Source organism: Patella vulgata, chromosome 4 (assembly GCF_932274485.2).
Source record: "Patella vulgata chromosome 4, xgPatVulg1.2, whole genome shotgun sequence".
Taxonomy (NCBI): domain Eukaryota; kingdom Metazoa; phylum Mollusca; class Gastropoda; family Patellidae; genus Patella; species Patella vulgata.
This window is the reverse complement of record NC_065882.2, coordinates 63,068,032-63,090,907: the sequence shown is the minus strand read 5'-3', so window position 1 is coordinate 63,090,907 and position 22,876 is coordinate 63,068,032. Positions and strand designations below refer to the sequence as shown.

Below are 22,876 nucleotides of genomic sequence, written 5' to 3'. Positions count from 1 at the left end.
TTAATACATTATTTTATTTCATAGATATCTTGATCTATTTGTAGGACATTGTGCTGGATGTTCGTGAAACGAAAATTCGGTGCAGGTCAGTTGACACGGTTGAGTGAAAATATCGCAGGAAGTCTATCGTATCAGGTCGTGTTTACGGTTGATTTATTGAGAGTTGGAAGTACTAGTTTGGAAACAGAAATCGAAAAAGAAATGGCAGCGTAAGCATTATGATTATTATTAAGTTATAAATAGTTTTGCTAAGTAATTATAGATCATTTGCAGATCTAATATGATTATTCAAGTTACCGTATTCGATTACCGTATGGCCGTATGGATTAAATATTCATAAGCATAAATTGTAGTGGAATTAAGAGATTATTAATTAATACATAATAAAAACTGGCTACATAAAATTAATCCATTGTCGCAATGTGATAAGTCCAAATAAAATTAGTTTGCACTACATGTGACGTGTACTTGATAACTTTGTTGAAATATACAGACATCCACTAGAGTAGATTAAACACTGAAAGGTATGCGAATATAATGCATGACTGAATATATGATATATCAGTCACACTTGAACCATGTACCCAGATAGTAAGTCAAGTGGGGTTCGTTTGTATCTGACAGGTAACAGGTCAATTTAATATTTTTATACAGTATTTCTATTCTTCATGAAATAGAAAAAAATATTATGTACATGTAGTTACAGGTCAATTCAAAATAAAATGTAGACTATGTTTTTCACTTTTCTTGTTATTTCTTTGTTAAGAATAGTAATTTTGCATACTGTATTAATAAATGCAGGCTTATGTCCTGACTTTAGCGAGCTGCTGTAAAATAAGGTCACTTTTGATACATTCCAGTCATAAAGGTTCATGTCTGTTTATCATTTGCTGGACCCTGGTTTTATTTTTGCCCTTTGGAGTTTAAAGGGGAATTAGTGCCACATTAGGTGAGATTAGATAAAGATCTGACAGTTCTCGCTATAATAGTTAAAAAATAGATAATGAAAACAGAATATGCTGAAAATTTCAGTCAAATTGCTTCCCTCTGAACCAAGATATTAGAGATTCAATTTTAGCCTATGATAATAAACAATGTCGCGATTATCCATTTTTATGTTTAATTATCCATCACAAAATGTATTCAAATCCATTAAATATCACAGGCTAGCAATGGCATTGGGAGTTGATTATGGTCTGGATAAGTTAGTTAATGTCTAACTAATTATTTAGATAACATTTCAGGCCTAAAGATAGACCTGCAATAGGCAGATTTAGCTCTTGCATAATGTATGTTTAATATAGTGAATATTTTATAAGTCAAACTTTAATGTTAACTAGAAAGTTATAGTGTCCTACTGAATGATAATTTTTTTTTTTTCTATTTTAGGTATACACCAGATCCCGAGCTTTCTAAAATTCTTACCAAATTATGGGAAATGGATGACAATAAATGCTACCCTGGAGAGGATTACGATATTGAACTCCAAGGTAACAAATATAAAAATATAATGTTTTGATAGAGTATTAAATTAAAGAATAAAAATCACAGGAGCAGAACTCTAGTGGGCAACTTTCAATCTTTATATTGTTTACTTTTACTTATGAATTTCCATTACATTAGGTAATTAATTACACAGCAAATGTTTCAATTATATGAAAACAGAAAAAACATGTACACATGTAGTAAAAATGTCGGATACACACACACACACCAAAGATAAAAAATACAGCATTGTGCATTTACCCCCAACACACACACACACACACACGATTTAAAAAATGTGGTATTGTACATTTGATTTTGCGCACCTACCATCCTTCGGCTCAGTGTTAATTTGATGAAAGTATTCTGTTTGTATTTCTTGTTTGATTATTCATATAACATTGTATTTAAGAAGTTGAAGAACACATTATACATGTAGGTACAATTTATTTATAATTTTAGGATTTGTAAAATCTACAAGAGATGTATCTAGAGATTTTGCTCGTGAACATTTAATTCAGGACTTGGATGAAGATAAAATATTTGGAAGAAAAACTTATGGAGGTAAATATCAGGGATCTTAGTCATCTACAGCCTCTTGATGTTTGAAAAGCTGATTGATAAAATAAATGAACCGGCCACCATTGTACATGTATCATAGATCAATCTAATTTCATCTCAGTTGCATAGAATTAATTATTATTTGTTGATTAAGAAGTTAAACAGGCACTATGTAAGAGCTAAAGCTGCCTATTGCAGGTCTTTCTTTAGGTCTTAAATGTTATATAAATTACTAATTAGACATTAATTAACTTACCAAGACCAAAATTAACTCTCAATGCCATCTGATGAGTATGATGATTTTAAACAGATTTGAATCTGATCCGTGGTTCAACGGCTGTTGATGATTAAACGCAAAAATGAATAATCAAGACTTTGTTCATTATCATAGTAGCAATGACAATCAAAGCTACAGTGTTATTGTAAACGATGATATCTCGGCTCAGAGTTTAGTAATTTGACTGACATTTTCAGCATAATCCCTTTTCATTATCTATTTTTTAACGATTATAGCGAGAACATTAGCTCCTTATCTAATCTTCTATAATTTACTCAACTCTTTTCTTCTATTAGTATTCAACCACTGCTTCCACCGATGTTGATATTCTTTTATGCTTAGGGAATACATAGGGGTCTGTCCTGGGTTGGGAAGGCTCATACCTGATATTGAAAACCACAACAAGCCAGAGTCAACCATCCAGCTAGAGCTTGAAGCACGAACATCCTTGACCTTAGACCTTTTAATAATTTACATGATGATCAATGTTACTATAAATATGTTAATTGTTTCATTTGAATAATCAAGCAATGAAGTAAATCCATATTGTTAATATTCAACAATTTTGTTTTTAGCATTTAGGAAATTATTGGATAATTATGAAATGGAATGTAATGAACAAGAAAACATAACATGGGAAGAAAAACAGGAAAATTATGAATTTTTAGATGCCATTATGGAAACTGATGTAATGAAGGAAGCCCATCAGTATTTAGTTAGCGAGGGGAAAGCATCGAGTGATGAATATGACTTTAAAAGACAACTTCATGATATTTGGTTTAGGATGTACAGACGAAAAGGTTGCAGGTGAGCGAATGGTTTGATTTTAGAGAATAATGCGTGCAGCCTTTCTGCAATTAGCCAAAACAAATAAAAGTTCAGTGTTAGCCTACGGTTCAGTGTATTCATGGATTCGCAACTTAATTCTTGCATTTAAGATTTTAGATTTCTTATACAATTTCTAAAGTGCATGTATTGTTTAAGTTGGGCCTATTACAAGTGTAAAAGTAGTCTTGTGTTAAATTGGTTAAAAACTACCACATCATGTTACTCAATTTAATACAGTAAAGAAATGTTCGGTTATAAATGGTTTGTTCTTTAATAATGTTTTATCCATATAAAACTAGCAGTTATTCAGTCTGCTAAATTACAGTCCTTCACGTTTAAGGGGAGCTTTTGCTCCCGCTCCTCTTGACGCACGTCGGCTTTCCTTCGAAGGAGTCATTAAAGACTCCTGCAAATTAGCTAAATCGCTCTCCTAAATATTAAGATTAATAAACTACTTTCAGTTTTTGTTTACTTTTAAACTGCATATATTCAAGGTATCAGGAGCTTTTTATGGCTCCCGCACAATTTTATAAATGTGAAGGACTGAAATTATTCCAAATGGCAAGCACCCAACTTGATTACAGCTAGTGTATTGGAGGTTATATGTCAGACAAGCAACAGAAGATACATAATAAAATGGTTGAATTATTAGAAAAACTCTTTTCTGGGGGTAAATTGGTCCTAATCAGATTATCTTGCCTATGGTCACAATTTATAATCCTATTGTTCTGAAAGACGTAAGAGCCTTACCAGGTCTCTAAAAAGTTAATAAGATAATCTGATCCTAATCTTCTATATGAACCATAACTTAGACATCTTGGAAGAAAACTCTATGTCTATTGTGTTTTTATTTGGCCTTGTATCCAATCTCTGTCTGTGTTTTGTCACAACATACATGTACATGTATGTATCTTTCAGGGGAAATGACTCCAGTAGTTTTGAGCATGTATTTGTTGGAGAAGGAAGGGGAGATGATATGATTGGTCTTCACAATTGGTTACAGTTTTATCTACAGGAGAAAGCTGGCTATATCAATTATAATGGTTACTTCCGTCGTGAAACGGTATGTTTCTTATTTTAACAAGAGGGTTTTTTTTTAGATACCCTGACATATTATTACTGTAGTTAATTGAATACTTGTAGACATGGGTTATTGACCTTGTAACCACTATACTAGCCAGAATTATTCAGATTTAATTCAACTTATCGTAGAAATAAAGCCTGTGCGTTAGCACATCAATACTTGCAGAGTTACTGTTCTTGCCACTCAAACCTTAAAAACGCTCTGAAGCCCAAAGTCTGATGAATTTTATATGCCCACGTTTTCATGTGGACGTATGTTGTCGTTGCCCCTGTCCATCAGGACATCCGTCCACAATTTTTTTGTGTACACTCTACAGGTCACAATTCTTATCTGATTTTGAAGAAACTTGAAAGATAGGTTTATCTCCAAAATATCTAGGTTCCTTTCAATGTTGGCTTGTATCGGATCAAAACTTCATGGATTATGGCCCCTGATTGTACGAAAAATCACGTTTTTAATGTATGGACACTCTAGAGGTCACAATTTTCATTTGATTTTGATGAAACTTGAATTTAATGTGTATAACCCAAAGATCATGGTTCCTGTTGATATTTGCGTATATCGGATCGTAACTTCCTGAATTATGGCCCCTGATTGTACGAGGTCACAATTATTATCCGATTTAAAAAATTGCCACCCCTCATACGTAAATAGTGTATATATATGGTATATCAAGGTTGTGGACCCTTTAGAGGCCACAATTTTGATTGGATTTAGATGAAACTTGAAATACTTGTTTATAACCCAAAGATCTTGGTTCCTGTCGATATTTGCGCATATAGGATTGTAACTTCCTGAATTATGGCCCTTGATTTTACGCAAAATCACGTTTTTAGCTTGTAGTCCCTCTAGAGATCACAATTTTTATCTGATTTAAAACAAGGTTCGAGTTCGAGTATATCACCGTTACACCGTAACGATGCTTTAGTTCAAATTTCGTCAAAATCGGACCTAAACTGCCAGATAAAATGGCCGTCCCTTGTACGCAAATAGAGTAAATATATGGTATATCAAGGTTGTGAACCCGCTAAAGATCACAATTTTGATCCGATTTTGATGAAACTGAAAATTACATGTTTCTAACCCAAAGATCTTGGTTCCTGTTGATACATTCGTGCATATTGGATTGTAACTTCCTGAATTATGGCCCCTGATTGTATGAAAAATCTAGAGGTCACAATTATTATCCGATTTAGCAATCTGATTAAAACACAGATCCTATTTCGTTTCATTTTTATAGTTCAAAATTTCGTTTTACTTGTCTTTACTGCACCAGGATCTGGAAGAGTTGTTATCATTGATGTGTTCTGAACAGTGTGAGGTATTAGCCAGTGAAACGGTCTGTTATGGTGAGCTTTAGGCGTGTTTTGCACGGAACTGTGGGTAATCCACTAGTAACATCAATGCTGATTGCGTAATCAAATGTCTGATGTCATAGGGTCAAAAGCCGCTCGTATGACCTCTGACGCGACCCATCGCAACAACCGGCCATCGAAAGTATAAAAAAATGGAACGAAATACAGATCTGTATTTTAATCAGATTGCCGATTTAAAAAAGCATTTGCATATATCACCGTTACAACCTAATAACGGGTGAGTGCAAATTTGTGAAAATCGGACCAAAACTGCCGGATAAAATGGCCGCCCTTCGTACGCAAATAGTTTAAATATATGATATATCAAGTTTGTGGGCCCTCTAGAGGTCACCATTGTGATCTGATTTTGATGAAACTTGAAATTAATGTTTATAAACCAAAGATCTTGGTTCTTTTCGATTTTTGCGCATATCGGATCGTAATTTCCTAAATTATGGCCCTTGGTTGTATGCAATATTGTTTTTTTAGATTGTGGACCCTCTAGAGGCCACGATTTTGCATGATGAAACTTTAAATTTATGTTTAAATCACAAAGACCTTGTTTCCTATCGATAATCGTGCATATCCAAACGTAACTTCCTTGTATATGGCCCCTGATATTTCGAAAAATAGCATTTTTAGATTGTGGATCCGCTAGAAGTCACAATTTATATTCAATTTTAAAAAACGTTTAAATATGTCACCGTTACACATCAATAAAGACTGAGTTCGAATTTCGTAAAAATCTGACCAAAACTGCCGGACAAAATGGCCGCTCATTGTACGCACATAGTGTAAAAGTATGTAATATCAAGGTTGTGGAATGTGGACACTCTAAAAATCACAATTTTTATTTGATTTTGATGAAACTTGATATGTACTTTTATGACCTAAAGATCTTGGTTCCTTTCGATATTTGCGCAGATCAAACTGTAACTTCCTCGATTATGGCTCCTGATTGTACGAAAAATCACATGTTTAACTTGTGTACCCTCTAGAGGTCACAATTTTTATCCGATTTTAAAAAACCTTTAAACCTTTAAATGTATCACAGTTACACCCTATGATGGTTGAGTTTGAATTTCATGAATATCGAACCAAAACTGTCTGACAAAATGGATGCTCCTTGTACACAAACACTCTCCACACAAGTCTCGCTATCCAGCATTCGACTCTGCCGTCTGCTCCAACACTACACTGGTTGACCTAGAGGTCATTGGTCATGTGATTAACTACATGATGAAAATGGCATCTGTCAGAAAAGTTCCTGGCGTTATAAACACTTGATGAGTTTTAGTCAATTTTAGGGGAAAATGTCATCAATTATTACCCCTCCGAAAGAAAACAGTCTAATTTTGCATGTTTCATGTGTAAATGTACTAGGCCTTACGATCGCATTATAAAGGTAAAGAGATCCATGTGTATTGTATTCTAAAATTAGCACGGCGATATGTGCAGTTCGTATTTCCAACCATTTAACCCTGTAATCTTGCGCGAAAGAGTTCCCTGTAATATTTGTAAATTGTTACTTTGCAATTGTGACCCTATTTCTATTTAAATATGGTAATGGTATTAAATATATTATCGTTTATTTGTTTTAAATCGTATTGTTTATCCTTGACCATCAACATCAGCCGTTAGCAGAGATATTGTGGACTGCAAGGGAAGACAACCCTGGGACATTGGTACACAAACTGTGTACACGTTCTAGAGGTCATAATTTTTGTCTGAATTCGATGAAAGATCTCTGTCCCTTTCGATATTCGCGCATTTCAGACCATAACTTCTTGGATTATGGCCCCAGATTTTACGAAAAATCATGGTTTTTTTTTTAGCTTGTTCTCTATCCATCTCTTGCAAATTTGGGCGTATCCTGAATGGCAGCTGCTGGTTTTAACTACATGTATTCATAGGCATGATCTGTATTGATTGAATAAATCAGTTACATGTATTGATGTGACTACCGTAATAAAACAAGAGGACATACAGAAAGCACAATTAGCTCTTATGGGCACTATGAACAGCGTTCAGAATGACTGATATTCTAGCCATGTTCTTACTCGTCGAGTAAATGTTAACTGTGATGTTAAACTCATATCTTTTAGGTTAAAAATGATGAATATCCACGTTTAATAGCTCTTCAATTCACATGGCGAGGAGAGAAGGCTAAACCCATGTGTAGCTGTTTTTTGGGTACAAGTCCTGAGTTTGAGATTGCTGCATACACAGTAGCATTATTGATGGGATATGATGGTACTACCGATTGTCAGATAGGCGAATATGAAACTGAGGTCACAGTTCATTCATTTGGTGGATATCATAAAAAATTAAGCACAGCTTATATAACAGCTGCTAGAATGTTTTAATAAGATTGAAATGAAAGCTAGTCATTTTATTTTTATTTTTTCTGTAAAGGTATTATTTCTACGGACATGTAGTTCATATTTACAATATTTAAAACTTACAACAGTAACTAGTGCTTAGATATTAGATTAGCAAATCAAATAAATTTACATGAAATTATTGTGTTCATGAAATAATTTAAAGAGTCCAGGGGAAGAACGATCTAAGTCAAATTTTTGTTTTTTCTCATAAAAGGCAAAATAGACTTTTGGACGAGAATGCTTGACGCGAAAAGAACAATGAGTTGGTTTAATTACAACTTCAAAATGATGTTTAATATGAATCATAATTACCAGTACAACAACTGACTTTCACTTTTCAGCCAAATTAAGGTCAAATAAATATGATGGACTTGTATTTGTCCGGGAGGCCATTTCAGAAGGGCCTTGGTTCAATGTGACTCCAATCGTTTTTACCTGAAATTGATTGTTCCGCAGAAAGCTTATACAATTTGCTACAAGATGGTGCCATTAACTGGGGTTCGTTGGAAAAGTGACTTAGATCGTTCTTCCCCGGGGCTCTTCATTTGGTACTTGAGAATTAGCAGACAGCATATTACCTGTGAAAAGTTTCTCCTTATTACATGATACAGATTGTCTCAGATTTTTTGGGCAAATTGGTTTGACATTTATTTGCTAGTAATGAAATGGTTGTCTTGGAATCTGATCCCTAAAATGTAGGCCAACAAATTTGTTAACATAAGAAGACTGATGTGTTGAACCAAGTGCTAAATTTATGGCAGCATATGAATATATATATTTATATATGTAGGCCTATATGTAGATAGTGATTAACTTATACAATTATTTTTCTAGTGCTTTTCAGGGTAGATCAGGCGTATTGTAGCATTACATTTAAAAATTATGTACTTAAAAACAACAAAATATTGAAGGTTTGTTTATCTTTACAAGCATTTTCTGATTAACATGTTGGAACATTTCAGCAATGCTTATATAGTAAGTGCAGGAGGACTGCACTACATGTACATGCAAAAGAAAACTGATAAAACAAACCTGCAGACATGACAAGAAGACAGCTTAACAGTGCATTCTGCATATATATTTATTCTCCAGTAATGAATGTTAATTATTCATGTTAGATCAGGTTATGTGTCAATTTAGGTTGTATGCTATCTATAATAGTTTTGAAGAATCAAACCTTTGCTTGTGTTTTTTATTCTACATTTATGATGTATGCATTTACTACACACATTGCTTATTAGAATTAGTGCAATTATTATTGAACTTGCCATCTAAACTTGTATTATTATTATCATATAATTGTTTTCAATTTCTTTACAAAAAATCTTTGTTATTGTTTTTTTTTTAAATCTCTTTACACCTTTAAAATGCAGACTTAAATGAGGGTAATGTTTTATTTTAACGCACATCTTCGGTTGGAACCACTTTGAACAACAAATCAAAATAGTGTGCAAAATCAAATAGCCAAGGCATGGTAAATAGGTATTATTGATGGGTGGTTGTATTATTGGGATATTTATTCATGTTTAAATATTCGTACAATTTATAATATTTCTACCCTTGCATATATCCTAAATTGTGTTGTTGTTTTTTTGTCCCCCGCCTTTCGAAGAAAGCAGGGGACTATTAAAATGGGTTCGTCCGTCTGTCTGTCTGTCTGTCTGTCTGTCTGTCCGTCTGTCTGTCCGTCTGTCTGTCCGTCACACTTTTTGGGACACAATAACTCTCTTCCTAATTGAGCTAGAATGTTCAAACTTGGTGTATGTGTTTATTAGGTCAATGCCTTGATGGAGTTCGAAGATGAGCATTTTCCGCTTAGGGTAAGCAGAGATAAGCAATTTGATTGGTTGATGCTTTGGGACACGATAACTCTCTTCCTAATTGGGCTAGAATGTTCAAACTTGGTGTATGTGTTGATTAGGTCAATGCCTTGATGGAGTTCGAAGATGAGCATTTTCCGCTTAGGGTAAGCAGAGATAAGCAATTTGATTGGTTGATGCTTTGGGACACGATAACTTTTAATTGAGCTAGAATGTTCAAACTTGGTGTATGTGTTTATTAGGTCAATGCCTTGATGGAGTTCGAAGATGAGCATTTTCCGCTTAGGGTAAGCAGAGATAAGCAATTTGATTGGTTGATACTTTGGGGCACGATAACTCTCTTCCTAATTGAGCTAGAATGTTCAAACTTGGTGTATGTGTTGATTAGGTCAATGCCTTGATGGAGTTCGAAGATGAGCATTTTCCGCTTAGGGTAAGCAGAGATAAGCAATTTGATTGGTTGATGCTTTGGGACACGATAACTTTAGTTCTAATTAAGTGAGATTGATGAAACTTGGTGTATAGATTTATTATATGAATACCTTAACTAAGTTCGATAATGAACATTTTTTGCTGAGGGTAAGCAGAGTGATAAGCAATTTGATTGGTAGAAACTTTGGAACACAATAACTCTCCTTCTAATTGAGGTAGAATGTTCAAACTTGGCATAGGTGTCTATTAGGTGAATGTTTAAACTTGATGTATATGTAGATGTTCATTAGGTGAATGTCTTGACTGAGTTCAATAATTAACATTTCGAGCTGAAGCTAAGCAGAGCTAATCGATTTCATTTGTCGATGGTTTGGGACAAGATAATCTTGATTCTATCTGATAGAGAGTGATGAAACTTAGTGAAAAAAATAAATGTGCGATTAATTAATATGTGTCATCTATTTATTTTGCAATTTCGGCGGGGGACATCAGCCTCACTGTTGGCTTGTTTTTCTAATTTCTGTTATCAGTATCTATTTTTATGTAAGAGAATCTCACTTATGATATCTTTATCTTTACACAATAAAACTAATTTCTTAGATATTTGTCTGTTGTTTTTCTTTTAGCCATTGGCTGAATGGGGTATGCTAAACATTTTATATTGTCTTCCTATCGGGACTGTTGATCTGATTTCAACCAGGGGAGCCACAGCGACTCAGTGGGTAAGAATTTGCCAGAGGGCCTGGCAATGCACAATGGATAGTCCTTTGGATGGCATAAAAAATTGAGATGTGCACATAAAAGATCCATTGGCAGTTAGAATTGGATATTATAAGAGTAGGGCATAGCGCCTCTATCCGGGTAAAATATCCCTCATAGCACACAGTGTGGCGTATGCCAATTTTCGTTAAATCCCATTTCATTTCATTGATTTGACAACATAACCATTTCACTTGAAATGCATGGTGGGATAATGTCACGCAAACTGAGATACGCAAGGTACGACTATGGGAGATGCATAATAGGGACATTTTGAAGAAAGCTGCAAGAGAATGTTATTTAAATGTCATTTAAATGTTTTTTTGTTACATGGATTTTTTGTTCCAGAAGCATTGAAACCTCTTGGTCATAGTACATTTGAAAATGTGCTACATATGGTCAAACTGGGGGATTTAACATTGACAACAATCGATACAATTTGTGGAAGCACACCACTATTAAATTTCACCACCTTATTATTTGTAGTTTGTCTATATTGGCAATTTTCTCTCAAATATTACCAATTCTATCTTCCCATTCTTACATTTTGCATGGCCATTGTTATGTAGTTAGTGATTTTTGTATGCCACCGTACTTCCAAGTTTGTGTATCAAAAAGTTTCAGTGGGAAACCTCATACAAACTTTGGAGCAGAGACATGGCCATTTTTTTTTGTTGGGTCTGTGTTGAAACAAATGTTCACAAAATGTCACTTTGTATTAAAGATTTGCTGTTTCTCTTATCACCACAGCAATTTTGGCACTGTTTTTTTAATGATAATCTTAATTAAATCAACGTGTTCATAATACCATGTATAATGAATGCATTGGCCGATAAAATTTGTAATAAACAACAACAATTTTAATGGTGGTCCGCATCCTTTGTGGTCAACATCAATTTTAAACGATTACCCCCCTTAGTGTATTTTCTATCGAAAAATAACATCAAAGTCCTTACTTCCGGTTGGTTGTTATTCGACGCTTATTAGTGAATTATTGATTGATCTGGCTTCCTAAAGGTTGAAAAATAACACGACACGACATGTTGCACTGGTATTTCTATCAACTTTCTTCTGACCTTCCACTTTTAAGATCGAAAATGAATAAATTCTATTGATATGTTGTGTGGAAGTAGTGACTAAGTCAAGTGTAAAAGTGTAACTGTAAGTAGGGTCTAGTCGAGACTTTTCTCGACAAACTCTTTATTAATTGATATGATTTTGAAGGAGGCTAGTAATTTGGTAGCTTTAGATAAATCAGCTTGTCCAAAATGTCCAACTTGCCTGTCAGAAATACAATTGTAGTTGTGTAATGTAATCAATGACAATTGACAATATATTCTGACACTGACGTACATGTACGACTCCGGTTAGCCTCAAATGTCTGACTCTATAGTCTATCTGTAGTCTTAGTATTTTGATAGTTGGTGGGCAATGGAGTTGCAATGATGACATTATAGAATCCTGTAATTAAACTGCTAAATGCCCACAGTAATGTAGTTTGCAAGTGACTCTAAAGCACTAAAATGATGCATCAGATATATAACAAGATAGAATTGACAGGTGGAAAGCATTGGATTTTTTGGTAAAAAAAATATTAGTATTAGCATGTTTGGAACAATGTACATTTGGTTATCAGTATTAAACACTGATAAAAAATACATTGACATAGCTCAGACTCTCCTCAGACCGTCAGCTATTGATGTTGCTAGCCCAGCAAATAAGCTGTTTAAAAGAGTGACAATTTGGATTGTATATTTGTTTCAAACTGATCTCTATTTCAGAATCTAATGCAATAAGAAATGGTTTTAATCTATAACGATTGATTATTCTTTGATCATTATGTCAAAAGGAGAAGCTATGATAAGAAGACGTAAATTGCGCTTGAGTCCAGGCGACATGGATCGAGCAAGATCTAGTTGTCAATCTTCTCCAGCTGGAAGTGACATAGAAGAAGAAACAGATAACCACATGTTTGATGAAGAAGTTTTGGGACCTATGGTAGTGAAGGCGATTATGTCTAAGGATAGATCACTGTTTCTTGGCCTTCTTGCTCTAAGATGTGTAAATGCATTGATGATACAAACCCACTTTGTACCTGATGAATATTGGCAATCTTTAGAAGTGGGACACAACATGGCTTTTGGGTAATTTAGATTTTCTTACATTGTGCTTGGGGATTTCTTGGAAATTATGTACAGTAGAATCTGCACGAGCAACCACTGCCATTCAGCGACTTCTCCTTGTAAGCGGTCACGATAAATTCCCCCCGTAGAAATTCTTCTTTCCATTTCCACTTTGTTGCTAAACAGAAGTTTTAGCGCCTCCTATATTACATACAGAGTTACACCACCTGAAAATCGGTGACAAATTCAGCGATCTTCTTTTGGACATGTGCTTTTTGATAAAATAAAATTAATTCATGGATTTTCTTCACAAAAATGGATAAATAATATTGAATACATCACGGTGGTTAACAGTAGTATCAATGCTGGTACAAAATGACACGTTTTCAGAAGATATATCAGAGATTTCTGTCAAATAATTTTCGTCCCAAGCAAGTTTCAGCGACGGCCAAATTTACCAACGCAAGTATTGATGTTTGCTTCCAATGCATCCAAGCATAAAATTTACTTGATGTCAGCACTAACAAACACTCAGATTTTATTAAGCGGTCACTCCCGTTATGCGGCCAGTCATGAAAATTCCCTTGATTGGCTGCTTAATACAGATTCTACTGTACCCGGTATATTACGATACATTATATTCTGATATGATTAGTAAAATTATCTAACATAAATAATAGGCAAATAACAGGTTAATTGGTCTTATTCAGGATATAATGGCTATATTTGTGTAAACAAACAAATATGGAAATTGTTTTTAAGTATCAGGACTAATATATAGTATAATTCCTCCCTAAAGGCAATCAAAAGTCAATAAATGTGTAGAATGATAAATACACTATGACAAATCAGATTAATGTATATTTGTAGACTTTACCATTGTAGGATGTTTCAAAAGCTCGGTAGTACCAGATATATATAGACCATCTAGCAATAGCAAGCCAGTGTACTTGCGTGTCACAAAATGTTAATTTAATTTTCAAAAAAATAAAATACAAATAATACACACTGCAATAGGACTGCATTTATTTAGTAAAGTCCGTGCAATGTATCACAGTACAAGTTTCGCCAGCACAACTTAGCCTTTTTTTGTAAAGCAGATGAAAATCTCTCTGCCTGTTGGAATTTATTACATACTGTAATAAAATGTCTTCAGTTGACATGAAAATATGCCTAGAAATTTCCTAGAAATGTCTTTAATTTTCTTAGTTATATGGAGTCAGTAATCAGATTTTAAAATACAGGTACTGTACCTTAAGATTTGAAATCTTACAATACATCAACATGAAAAATTTGACTTAGATGTATAACATTCACAGTATATTTCTTTTATGTACATGTAGGTATGGTTACATGACATGGGAATGGAGAGAAGGTCTACGTGGTTATACCTACCCACTTGTTTTTGCTGTTTTGTTTAAAATTCAACAAGTTTTAGGTCTTGATACACGAATATTACTGGTGAGTAGATTATTAGGGTTCTTGAAACCCAAGTTTCATTGATTTCATAGTTATTCTCTGTACTTGCCATTGGGCCTGCTTGATTTGTCCGTCGATAGGTGAGCCAGTTTCTACTACGGCGTACGCCGGTCAGGTTACCGTATCGAAGCAAATCAAGTGACCCGGCTGATAAACAAATGGCGTCGGATAATGTTATAATATTAAACAGGTTACATGACATGTTCCAATCAAAAACAGTATTCTTGAAAGTGCCCGCAAAATAAGCAGAAAATTATTATTAGTAATATTACTGAGAAAAAATAAATGACATATGAACTTCTGGTTTTACGAAGCTCAAATTCAACTTCAAAACATTTGGTTGAATTTTAACGCTTTAAAATTAGTGTTTTATGGCAATCCTAAATAACGTGAATTTTATCTCGTTGACATGTTCACCATCTTGCGCTGATGTTCGCCACTGCCGCCAAAGAGGCGCATTCGGCGTTTGCCGCAGCCGATCTTTTGTCGACTTCCGGTGAAATCAAGTGACCTTGCGCAAAAACTGCCGAACTGTGGTCAGCTGGTATGCGCCGGTATTGACAAATCAAGCAGGGCCATACCTTCTTCAATAGGGTGTTGGGTTGCCAAATGGTTTAAAAATGTGTGAGTTAAATCATTGAATCAAGTGGTGTGGTTTCGATTCCCTGCTTGTACTTGACAAGGAGTAACTCGTCTGTACCCTACACGCTAGCAAATTATTGAAATGAAATTAAACCATAAAAATTTGTGTCAAGTGGACATTAAGCCCCATTTCTCTCTCTTCTTCTCTGGTACTTTAATATAGAATTGATTTCCGATCATAATGATGATAAATGTAAATATGTGGCGTTAAATTTCCATTTGAATTTATTATGTTCCTTTCAGATAAAACTACCAAGATTGTTACAGGGTGTATTGGCAGCTGTTGGTGATTTATATCTTTATAAATTATCACGTAAACTTAGTGGCACACCTACAGCTCAGTGGACATTATTATGTCATGTTTTATCATGGTTTACTCTATACTGCTGTACTAGAACTCTGACTAATTCAACTGAAGCTGTTTTAGTTACTGTAGCTTTATATTACTTTCCTTGGCCTGGATTGACGTCTAAAGGGTTAGTTAATGAACTTTTTATTTGTTTAATAATAGCCCTGTTATTCTCAAGGGACTTCCTTCTTAGAAAACGTGCAATATTAGCTTTAACACATTGTTGAATGATCTTGACATTGTATTGTCAGTAGTTTAGGTATGGGAGCTATGGTGACTCAGGTCACTAACCAGGAGGTTTAGGATTCGATTTCCTCTTGTAAGTGGTGCAGGAAAAATTATCTAGTCCTTTAGTTGGTACAGAAAATCGTGGTTCCATGTACATGTTAGCATGCACATAAAACAACCATGGTTATTGGAATTCAATTGCTGTCTAGTCGGAGCAGAAAAGTAGGATGTAAAATCCCATTGCATTCAATGATTCAGATATCTGTATTCAGTTCTTTAATAATTATGTCCGATACAATCAAAAAACAAGGGTAGGCATACTGGTAGCATGTTTCAAATAATGTAGTCACATGAGTAACATATTAATTTAACATTGATATTTATATTTTTTTTTAAATGTAAATTTTTGTTTTTCAGGAATTCATCAATGAAATTTTTAGCCATGGCAGCTCTTTCCGTAATAGTTCGACCTACGGCAGCTATTATGTGGATTTTATTATGTTCTTGGCATATACAACATAATTCATCCCATTTATATAAAACTTTAAAAAACTATATCCTTGTTTGGTAAGTGAATTTGTTTTCATTAGTATGAGTGAGGTTCTTGGTTAAGATCTATTTCATAATGAAAATTCTCAATTGATTCCCAGTTAAGGTCTTAAAAAAAAAACTTTCAAGCTTTGTTCTAATCTGTGTGAGTGATATGTGTAATCTATGAAATACATATTGTTTCCAATACAATGGAAATTAAAAAAATTCAGTCCATTTCAGTCAGTGAAGAGAAGATATGGATCTTAATATCCAGCCAATATATAAGACACAATAAACATTAGAAAATGCTGTGTATTTCCATGATTTTGGCGCCATTTGTAATAAACAAAGAAAAACATATCCTACAAGACAATACAGAAGTAATAGATTGTGTTTATTATAATATATTATTCTTGTGTATATCAGATTTAATAGATCGTATTTATTATAAGATGTTGTTCTTGTTATTTACAGTGTATTATCTCTAGGTATATCAGCTTTAATAGATCGAGTTTATTATAATACATGGACTTGTGTACAGTGGAACTTCTTACAATTTAACGTCCTAACAGGCGACAGTGCTATATACGGCACACATCCCTGGCATTGGTACATAACTCAAGGGTTCCCGGTTGTCATGGCAACACAGTTATTTCCTTTTATCATGGGTGCATGGAAATCATCAAATAAAGTTCCTCTACTTTTAATTATATGGAATATATTTATATACAGGTTAGTCGAGAATTATGTTGCCTTTAGAACAATATTCTGCTCACTCATTGGTTTCATGTCAGTCTATATTGTGAATGTCGATGTTTGTTTGTCTATTCAGGGTTGGCGGCTACACTAGGGCTGCCTTGAGGCTAATATTTAGGGTATTATGGCAGCTCAAGTCTGGTGTTGTCGCACTACCACTTCCAGTTTCAGAGTTACGAGTGCTTCCAGTTTCACGAAATTCCTATATGTAAATGTCAAAAGGCGCTACCTGTCCAATGCTAGGTAAACAGCTAGTAGAAGTTTAAAGTACCTGCCATCATGTTGGTCTTCAAATTGGTTCAGTTATTTACCTTTACAATTAATTAAAACTATTATATTGAGATATACTTTCCTTTAATTGCAGTTTTTTACCACACAAAGAGTTCCGTTTTCTGTTGCCAATTTTACCACTCTCAATGCATTACTGTGGAGTTTATTTCCAATCATTGTGTCAGAAACCATTCATTCGACGTCAGAAAAAAAAGAAGAAAACGAAGGAAGACAATGATAAAACTGTTGATAATCTTAACGAAAGTTGTAGCAGTGGAATAGGTGGATCTGATATCAGTGAGAGCCAATCAGAATCCAGCGTTTTATCTTCTGAAACTTCAAGTTGTCATGACATCTCATCAACTCACCAAACAGAATCAAAAATAAAAATTCAACAGAAGCAAAAATTAAAATCAAATCTAACCAAAGCAAAAGTTTTTGTAATTATTTTGATTATTACTAACATTCCTGCAGCTCTATATTTTAGTTTAATTCATCAACGAGGGACAATAGTAGTTATGAAATTTTTATATGATGAAAGTATTGAGAAAGAGACGGACATCTTGTTTCTGATGCCATGCCACTCCACACCATATTACAGGTAATTATTTTGTGCCGATATCTGGAACTGTCTTATAACAGATACTTACATAAAACAGCTACTGTTTTTGAAATATTGTCTAAATATATTAGTAACTGTTTTCCATAAGTATATCCTAGACTCTATCCCATTACAAAATGCCACTTAACAAAGCTTAGAATTATGTGATGAACTACCGTAACTTTCTAATTTTTCATTTGAAAATTCTGTTAATTTTTATGGTATGGAGGACATTCAAAATCACCTGATCTAAATCTAAGGCTTTATTTCCTATCATTTGAACACTTCAATTTTCCCCAACTCTTCAGAGAAATGATCTAAAATAAAGTTATGATTTGGGTGCTTTCTCAATGACATCATATTGTCATATCTTTTAACAATGCATTTTAACTCTGCATTTCTATGTCTCACTTCAGTGGCCAATTTGGCACTAAATTTATTACAGAGCAACAATTAGCATTAACATTCTACTAAATAAATGTCACATCATGTATTTGGATATTATATTGTTTATTGTTCATTGTTTTTTTTTTCAGTTATATTCATCGTAATGTTAGTATGAGATTCCTCACATGTGAACCAAATCTACAGAAAGCAGAGAATTACACGGAAGAAGCTGACCTGTTTTATAACAGTCCTATTGATTGGTTGAAATCTGAATATGCAGCAACACACAGGTCATGGCCAAGTCACATAGTATATTTTAATGTCCTCCAACCAGTCATTAATTCATATCTACTACAATCAGGCTATAAACTCTGTAATACATTCTTTCATACTCACATTCCTGAAGGTCGTGTAGGGTCACAGGTCATGGTCAGTTGTAGGTGACCTTGTTATAAATAGTTATATTTATGCATCACCTGAATTAATCTAATCATGTCTTATCTGATTATTGTTATATTTTAATTTTAGGCACCCTTCTTATATTTTTTATTAACAATGTTTACATTGTTGGGCAGCTTTTGTTTAAGTATTGGACAAAGTAATTATACAATTATATTACTGCAATGAACATAGTATAATAAACTGAAATGTACTCTCAATGTTAACATAATGATGATTATATTACTCTTTTTTTGAGATAAATATATGGTAATTATATTTCTATGGCTGTGTGTGACACAACATCTGACAAGTGGAAGCTAAGCTTGAATAAAACGGAAAGTCCTGGGATTAAAACTCTGGATTTTTTAGTTAAGATTCTAAGGTTTCCATTTGAATACTGCGCCCGCCCTCCCCCATTCTGAGTTGAGCAAAACAAATGTTTATAGTGGAATAATCCATTTACATCGAATTGTCACTGACAGAACAAGGTTGTGATAGAAAATAGGTTCATATACAACTAGTGTAAAAATAATCCAAACGAAATTTTCATTGTATTATACAGATGACAAACTACTAGTCAAATAAGACTAGCTGGTCAGCCATATTTAAAAACACTGGAGTCTAAAACACTCCTTTATTTTTGAATTCCGTCTATTTCATCTTTTATAGTTATATTTATATGTTAGTAGTCTGATAAATACTTTATCATTGTTGTTGACCTCATTTAAAATTGATCATAAATCAGTGGCCTGGGCTCCCCTTTAATAACAATGCCAGAATAAAACATTCATTTATTAATCTGTTTCTGTGAAATGTCTAAATTTGAGCTTTTTGTTGGTTTCATAGTGATGTTGTAGCTGATGAAATTGAATGTCATATTCAGGTCGCGATACACACCACTAATCACCACTGATATCACTTTTTTTTTCAAAATTTTCTCTGAGGAGGACCCGAGCCCCACCCCCAATCAAATCTCCTTCATCCGTCACTATCAAAAATTTTGCTGTTACTACCAATTTGCTGAGAGGTTTTTCTGTAAAAATGGTATATTGTGAGGAAATAGTCCCATTTACCATATAAGTCATCCTCCCTTCTTGACACTGTTTCAAAAAACCTACTTGAATTGGCCAGTAGTTCATAATAAAGGGCTCAATAAAGAAAAATCAACTTTGTTCTGGGTTGATATAGGATGATCTATTCGCTATCCTCAATCTATTTATCTATTTAAATTATCTCAAAAATATGAGAACAAATAAATATGTACATATTATTATGTTATTCTATCATTACTATCATTTATTATAGAGGAATATTTTAACTTATTTATTGATAATAAATTCAACAGTGCAATAATATATATTTTCTTTATCTATTTATATACCTACATTTTAATGTTGTCTTATATTTTCACCAGTACCGTCCATTGATCCAAATGTCTATTGATTTTTATACGCCCACATTTTCATGTGGACGTATATTGTAGTCGCCCCTGTCCGTCCGTCCGTCCGTCCGTGTACAATTGTTTGTGAACAGTCTACAGGTCATAATTTTTATCCGATTTCAATGAAACTTGAAATGTATGATTATAACCCAAAGATCGTGGTTCCTTTCGATATTCGCGCATATCGGACCGTAACTTCCTGAATTATGGCCCCTGATTGTACGAAAAATCACGTTTTTAGCTTGTGGACCCTATAGAGGTCATAATTTTTATCCGATTTAAAAAAAAACGTATTATTGTATCACCGTTACACCCTAAGGACGGCTGAGTTTGAATTTCGTGAAAATTGGCCCAAAACTGACAGACAAAATGGCCGCTCTTCGTTCTCAAATAACGTAAAAATATGGTATATCAAGGTTGTGGAACCTATAGAGGTCACAATTTTAATCCTATTTTGATGAATCTTGAAATGTAAGTTTAAAACCCAAAGATCTCGGTTCCTTTCGATATTTGCGCATATCGGACAGTAACTTCCTGAATTATGGCCCCTGATTGTACGAAAAATCACTTTCTTTTTAGCTTGTTCTCTATACATCTCACGAAAATGTGGGCGTATCCTGTCTGGCAGCCGCTGGTTGTGTTTGACCGAAGGCCATGAAGCGTGCTATAGTTTACTAGGAGATACTGGGGCAATCTCCTTCATGTAAATTTTTATAATTTGTGTCAATTTTGTGTGATTTGTAATCTTGGTGAATTTAACACGAAATGTTTGCTGAATGGTTGGATGAGTTTATCAGTTTTCTATATGCCCACATTGAAATGTGGTTGCATATTTCCGAGGCTATTTCAATATCCGATTGACTTTAAATTTATCCACAATCTTTAAGGTCATGAGTTGAAGAAACCTATAGATTTTCAGCAATTTCCGATAATAACTGACAGAGTGATGGCCTTTGATCACTTTGAAAAATTTTGTGCATGCTCTAGAGGCTAAAGATAATATCCGCTTGACGTTTATGTTTATACACAGTGTTTAATGTTATGAGACAAAGAAGCCTATTGATTTTCAACAATTTCCGATATGTACTGTCAATGGCCTTGATTACTTTTACTTGTTGATGTTCGATTGCCTTTAAATTTATTGTTTAAGGTCATCAGGCAGGGAATCCTATTGATTTTCAGCGATTTCAAATAATTACTACCAGGGTTATTGCCCTTCATATTAAATGTTTTGTATACTAAACGTTAGCATATGGCAGGACTGGAAGCCAACTGGGTTGTTACTCGTAATCGGATTTTAGTGTGTTATAAATTTTTCATTACAGACATAAGGATAAGAGAAAAATATGGGACAACCCTTGTTGACTGCTGGGATGACTTGGCTGCTTGGTCGTATGCTTCGTTGCTTTGCAACCCATCTTTCTAATATATGAGTTAAATATATCCACAATCATTGGAAGTATAAAGAAACAAACATTTGGATGTAGGTGAATTCTCAAATGATAAGTGATATCTAATGAAGGCCTATTGTACTGTTTTACTCAGAATGTTAGGGGATTGGGGCATTCATGGTAAAAAAAAAAGAATATATATTTTTTTTAGTTCCGCCTGTTTAGTACCAAGTTTTTGTGGAATAGTGTAATAAATACATCTACTTTTCCGATACAAAATGATTGCATAGTATAAGACCGGCGAAACGGTTAAACTTTTATGTACACGAAAGTTGACTAAAGAATAAAATGTAGAAAACGAAGGCATCCTTTTGTTTTCGCAAAGACTTATGTATATTTTTTTTTTATTTTTTTTTACCAACGAGGATTGAACATTAAAAGGTTAAATTGTGTATTTAAGTGATTGTTCAATTTTTCACACACGCAATTCCATACACATCAAACGGCATAACATGACACTGTAAATGGTATTTCGTCTTTGGGCAGGCTGATATTTGCAAAAATACACGAAGATAATTTAATATCAATATTTATAAGATACATGTAAACTGATCATGGAACGAAGATAGAATCCTTGCCAAAGGGAATCACATTACAAATTAATATGAGTAATATGATCACTTAGTAAATTACACATTGTCTAATCTGCATTTTGTCGATGACGGCCTGCTTTTGATCAATTATCTCCGTACCTACTGGTTCGGTTAGAGAAATGAAATAGTCGACGATTAACGCCTCGTGTAATCTTCACTGGGTTAACAGTAAGCACGTGGGACCGCACCACACACAAACAAATACACAAGACAAAACTACAGACATGACACAATTACAAGCCATTTCAAAATCTAAATTGTTCAAGTAAGGTGAGAGAAACTACAGTCGGAAAAATCGTCTTCCGTCGTCATTATTAAAGGTATCTAATTGTGCCCCTATAAGTAAATGATACAGATAACCGTAAACTGATTGATATATTTCAGATTTTTTTTCTAATTCGTGTTCCATTTTTGCATAATTTTACTTAAAGCCACTGGTCGTTATTTGAATTTTTCTGATGTCTAATATTTCACATTTAAACCAGGTTACGATGTACGGGGGTCATTATTGTGCCTCTATAATTAAATGACACATCTAACTTTCAACTGATAAAAATCAGATTTTTTTCTTCAAATTCGTGTTCCTTTGTTTTATAATT

The 22,876-nt window shown here is 33.9% G+C and overlaps 2 protein-coding genes across 3 annotated transcripts; both read left to right on the top strand.

Annotated features, from left to right (window-relative positions):
- The first annotated feature begins 56 nt into the window (after window positions 1–56).
- On the top strand, window positions 57–10,825 carry LOC126818748 (poly(U)-specific endoribonuclease). The gene is made up of 6 exons (XM_050546299.2): window positions 57–209; window positions 1,390–1,490; window positions 1,948–2,049; window positions 2,899–3,130; window positions 4,070–4,214; window positions 7,696–10,825. The coding sequence occupies exons 1-6, from the start codon at window positions 58–60 to the stop codon at window positions 7,954–7,956; spliced, it is 993 nt and encodes a 330-aa protein (XP_050402256.1). The 5' UTR covers window position 57; the 3' UTR covers window positions 7,957–10,825.
- Window positions 10,826–11,923: 1,098 nt separating this feature from the next.
- On the top strand, window positions 11,924–21,986 carry LOC126818736 (GPI mannosyltransferase 3). 2 transcript variants are annotated; one of them, XM_050546280.2, is made up of 8 exons: window positions 11,924–12,036; window positions 12,767–13,129; window positions 14,452–14,569; window positions 15,473–15,705; window positions 16,224–16,373; window positions 16,812–17,069; window positions 17,458–17,964; window positions 18,501–21,986. In XM_050546280.2, the coding sequence occupies exons 2-8, from the start codon at window positions 12,825–12,827 to the stop codon at window positions 18,793–18,795; spliced, it is 1,866 nt and encodes a 621-aa protein (XP_050402237.1). In that variant the 5' UTR covers window positions 11,924–12,036; window positions 12,767–12,824; the 3' UTR covers window positions 18,796–21,986. The 2 variants fall into 2 exon arrangements, with proteins under 2 accessions (XP_050402237.1, XP_050402236.1); XM_050546279.2 differs by having other exon boundaries at window positions 11,924–12,146.
- The last annotated feature ends 890 nt before the right edge of the window (window positions 21,987–22,876 follow it).

Excerpts from the sequence above, each read along its gene's own strand:
- LOC126818748 (XM_050546299.2), top strand. The coding sequence starts at position 58 with ATGTTCGTGAAACGAAAATTCGGTGCAGGTCAGTTGACACGGTTGAGT. Across the intron at positions 3,131-4,069 it reads TACAGACGAAAAGGTTGCAG|GGGAAATGACTCCAGTAGTT; the intron begins GTGAGCGAATGG and ends TGTATCTTTCAG. Across the intron at positions 4,215-7,695 it reads GTTACTTCCGTCGTGAAACG|GTTAAAAATGATGAATATCC; the intron begins GTATGTTTCTTA and ends CATATCTTTTAG.
- LOC126818736 (XM_050546280.2), top strand. The coding sequence starts at position 12,825 with ATGTCAAAAGGAGAAGCTATGATAAGAAGACGTAAATTGCGCTTGAGT. Across the intron at positions 17,070-17,457 it reads TGGAATATATTTATATACAG|TTTTTTACCACACAAAGAGT; the intron begins GTTAGTCGAGAA and ends CTTTAATTGCAG. Across the intron at positions 17,965-18,500 it reads CACTCCACACCATATTACAG|TTATATTCATCGTAATGTTA; the intron begins GTAATTATTTTG and ends TTTTTTTTTCAG.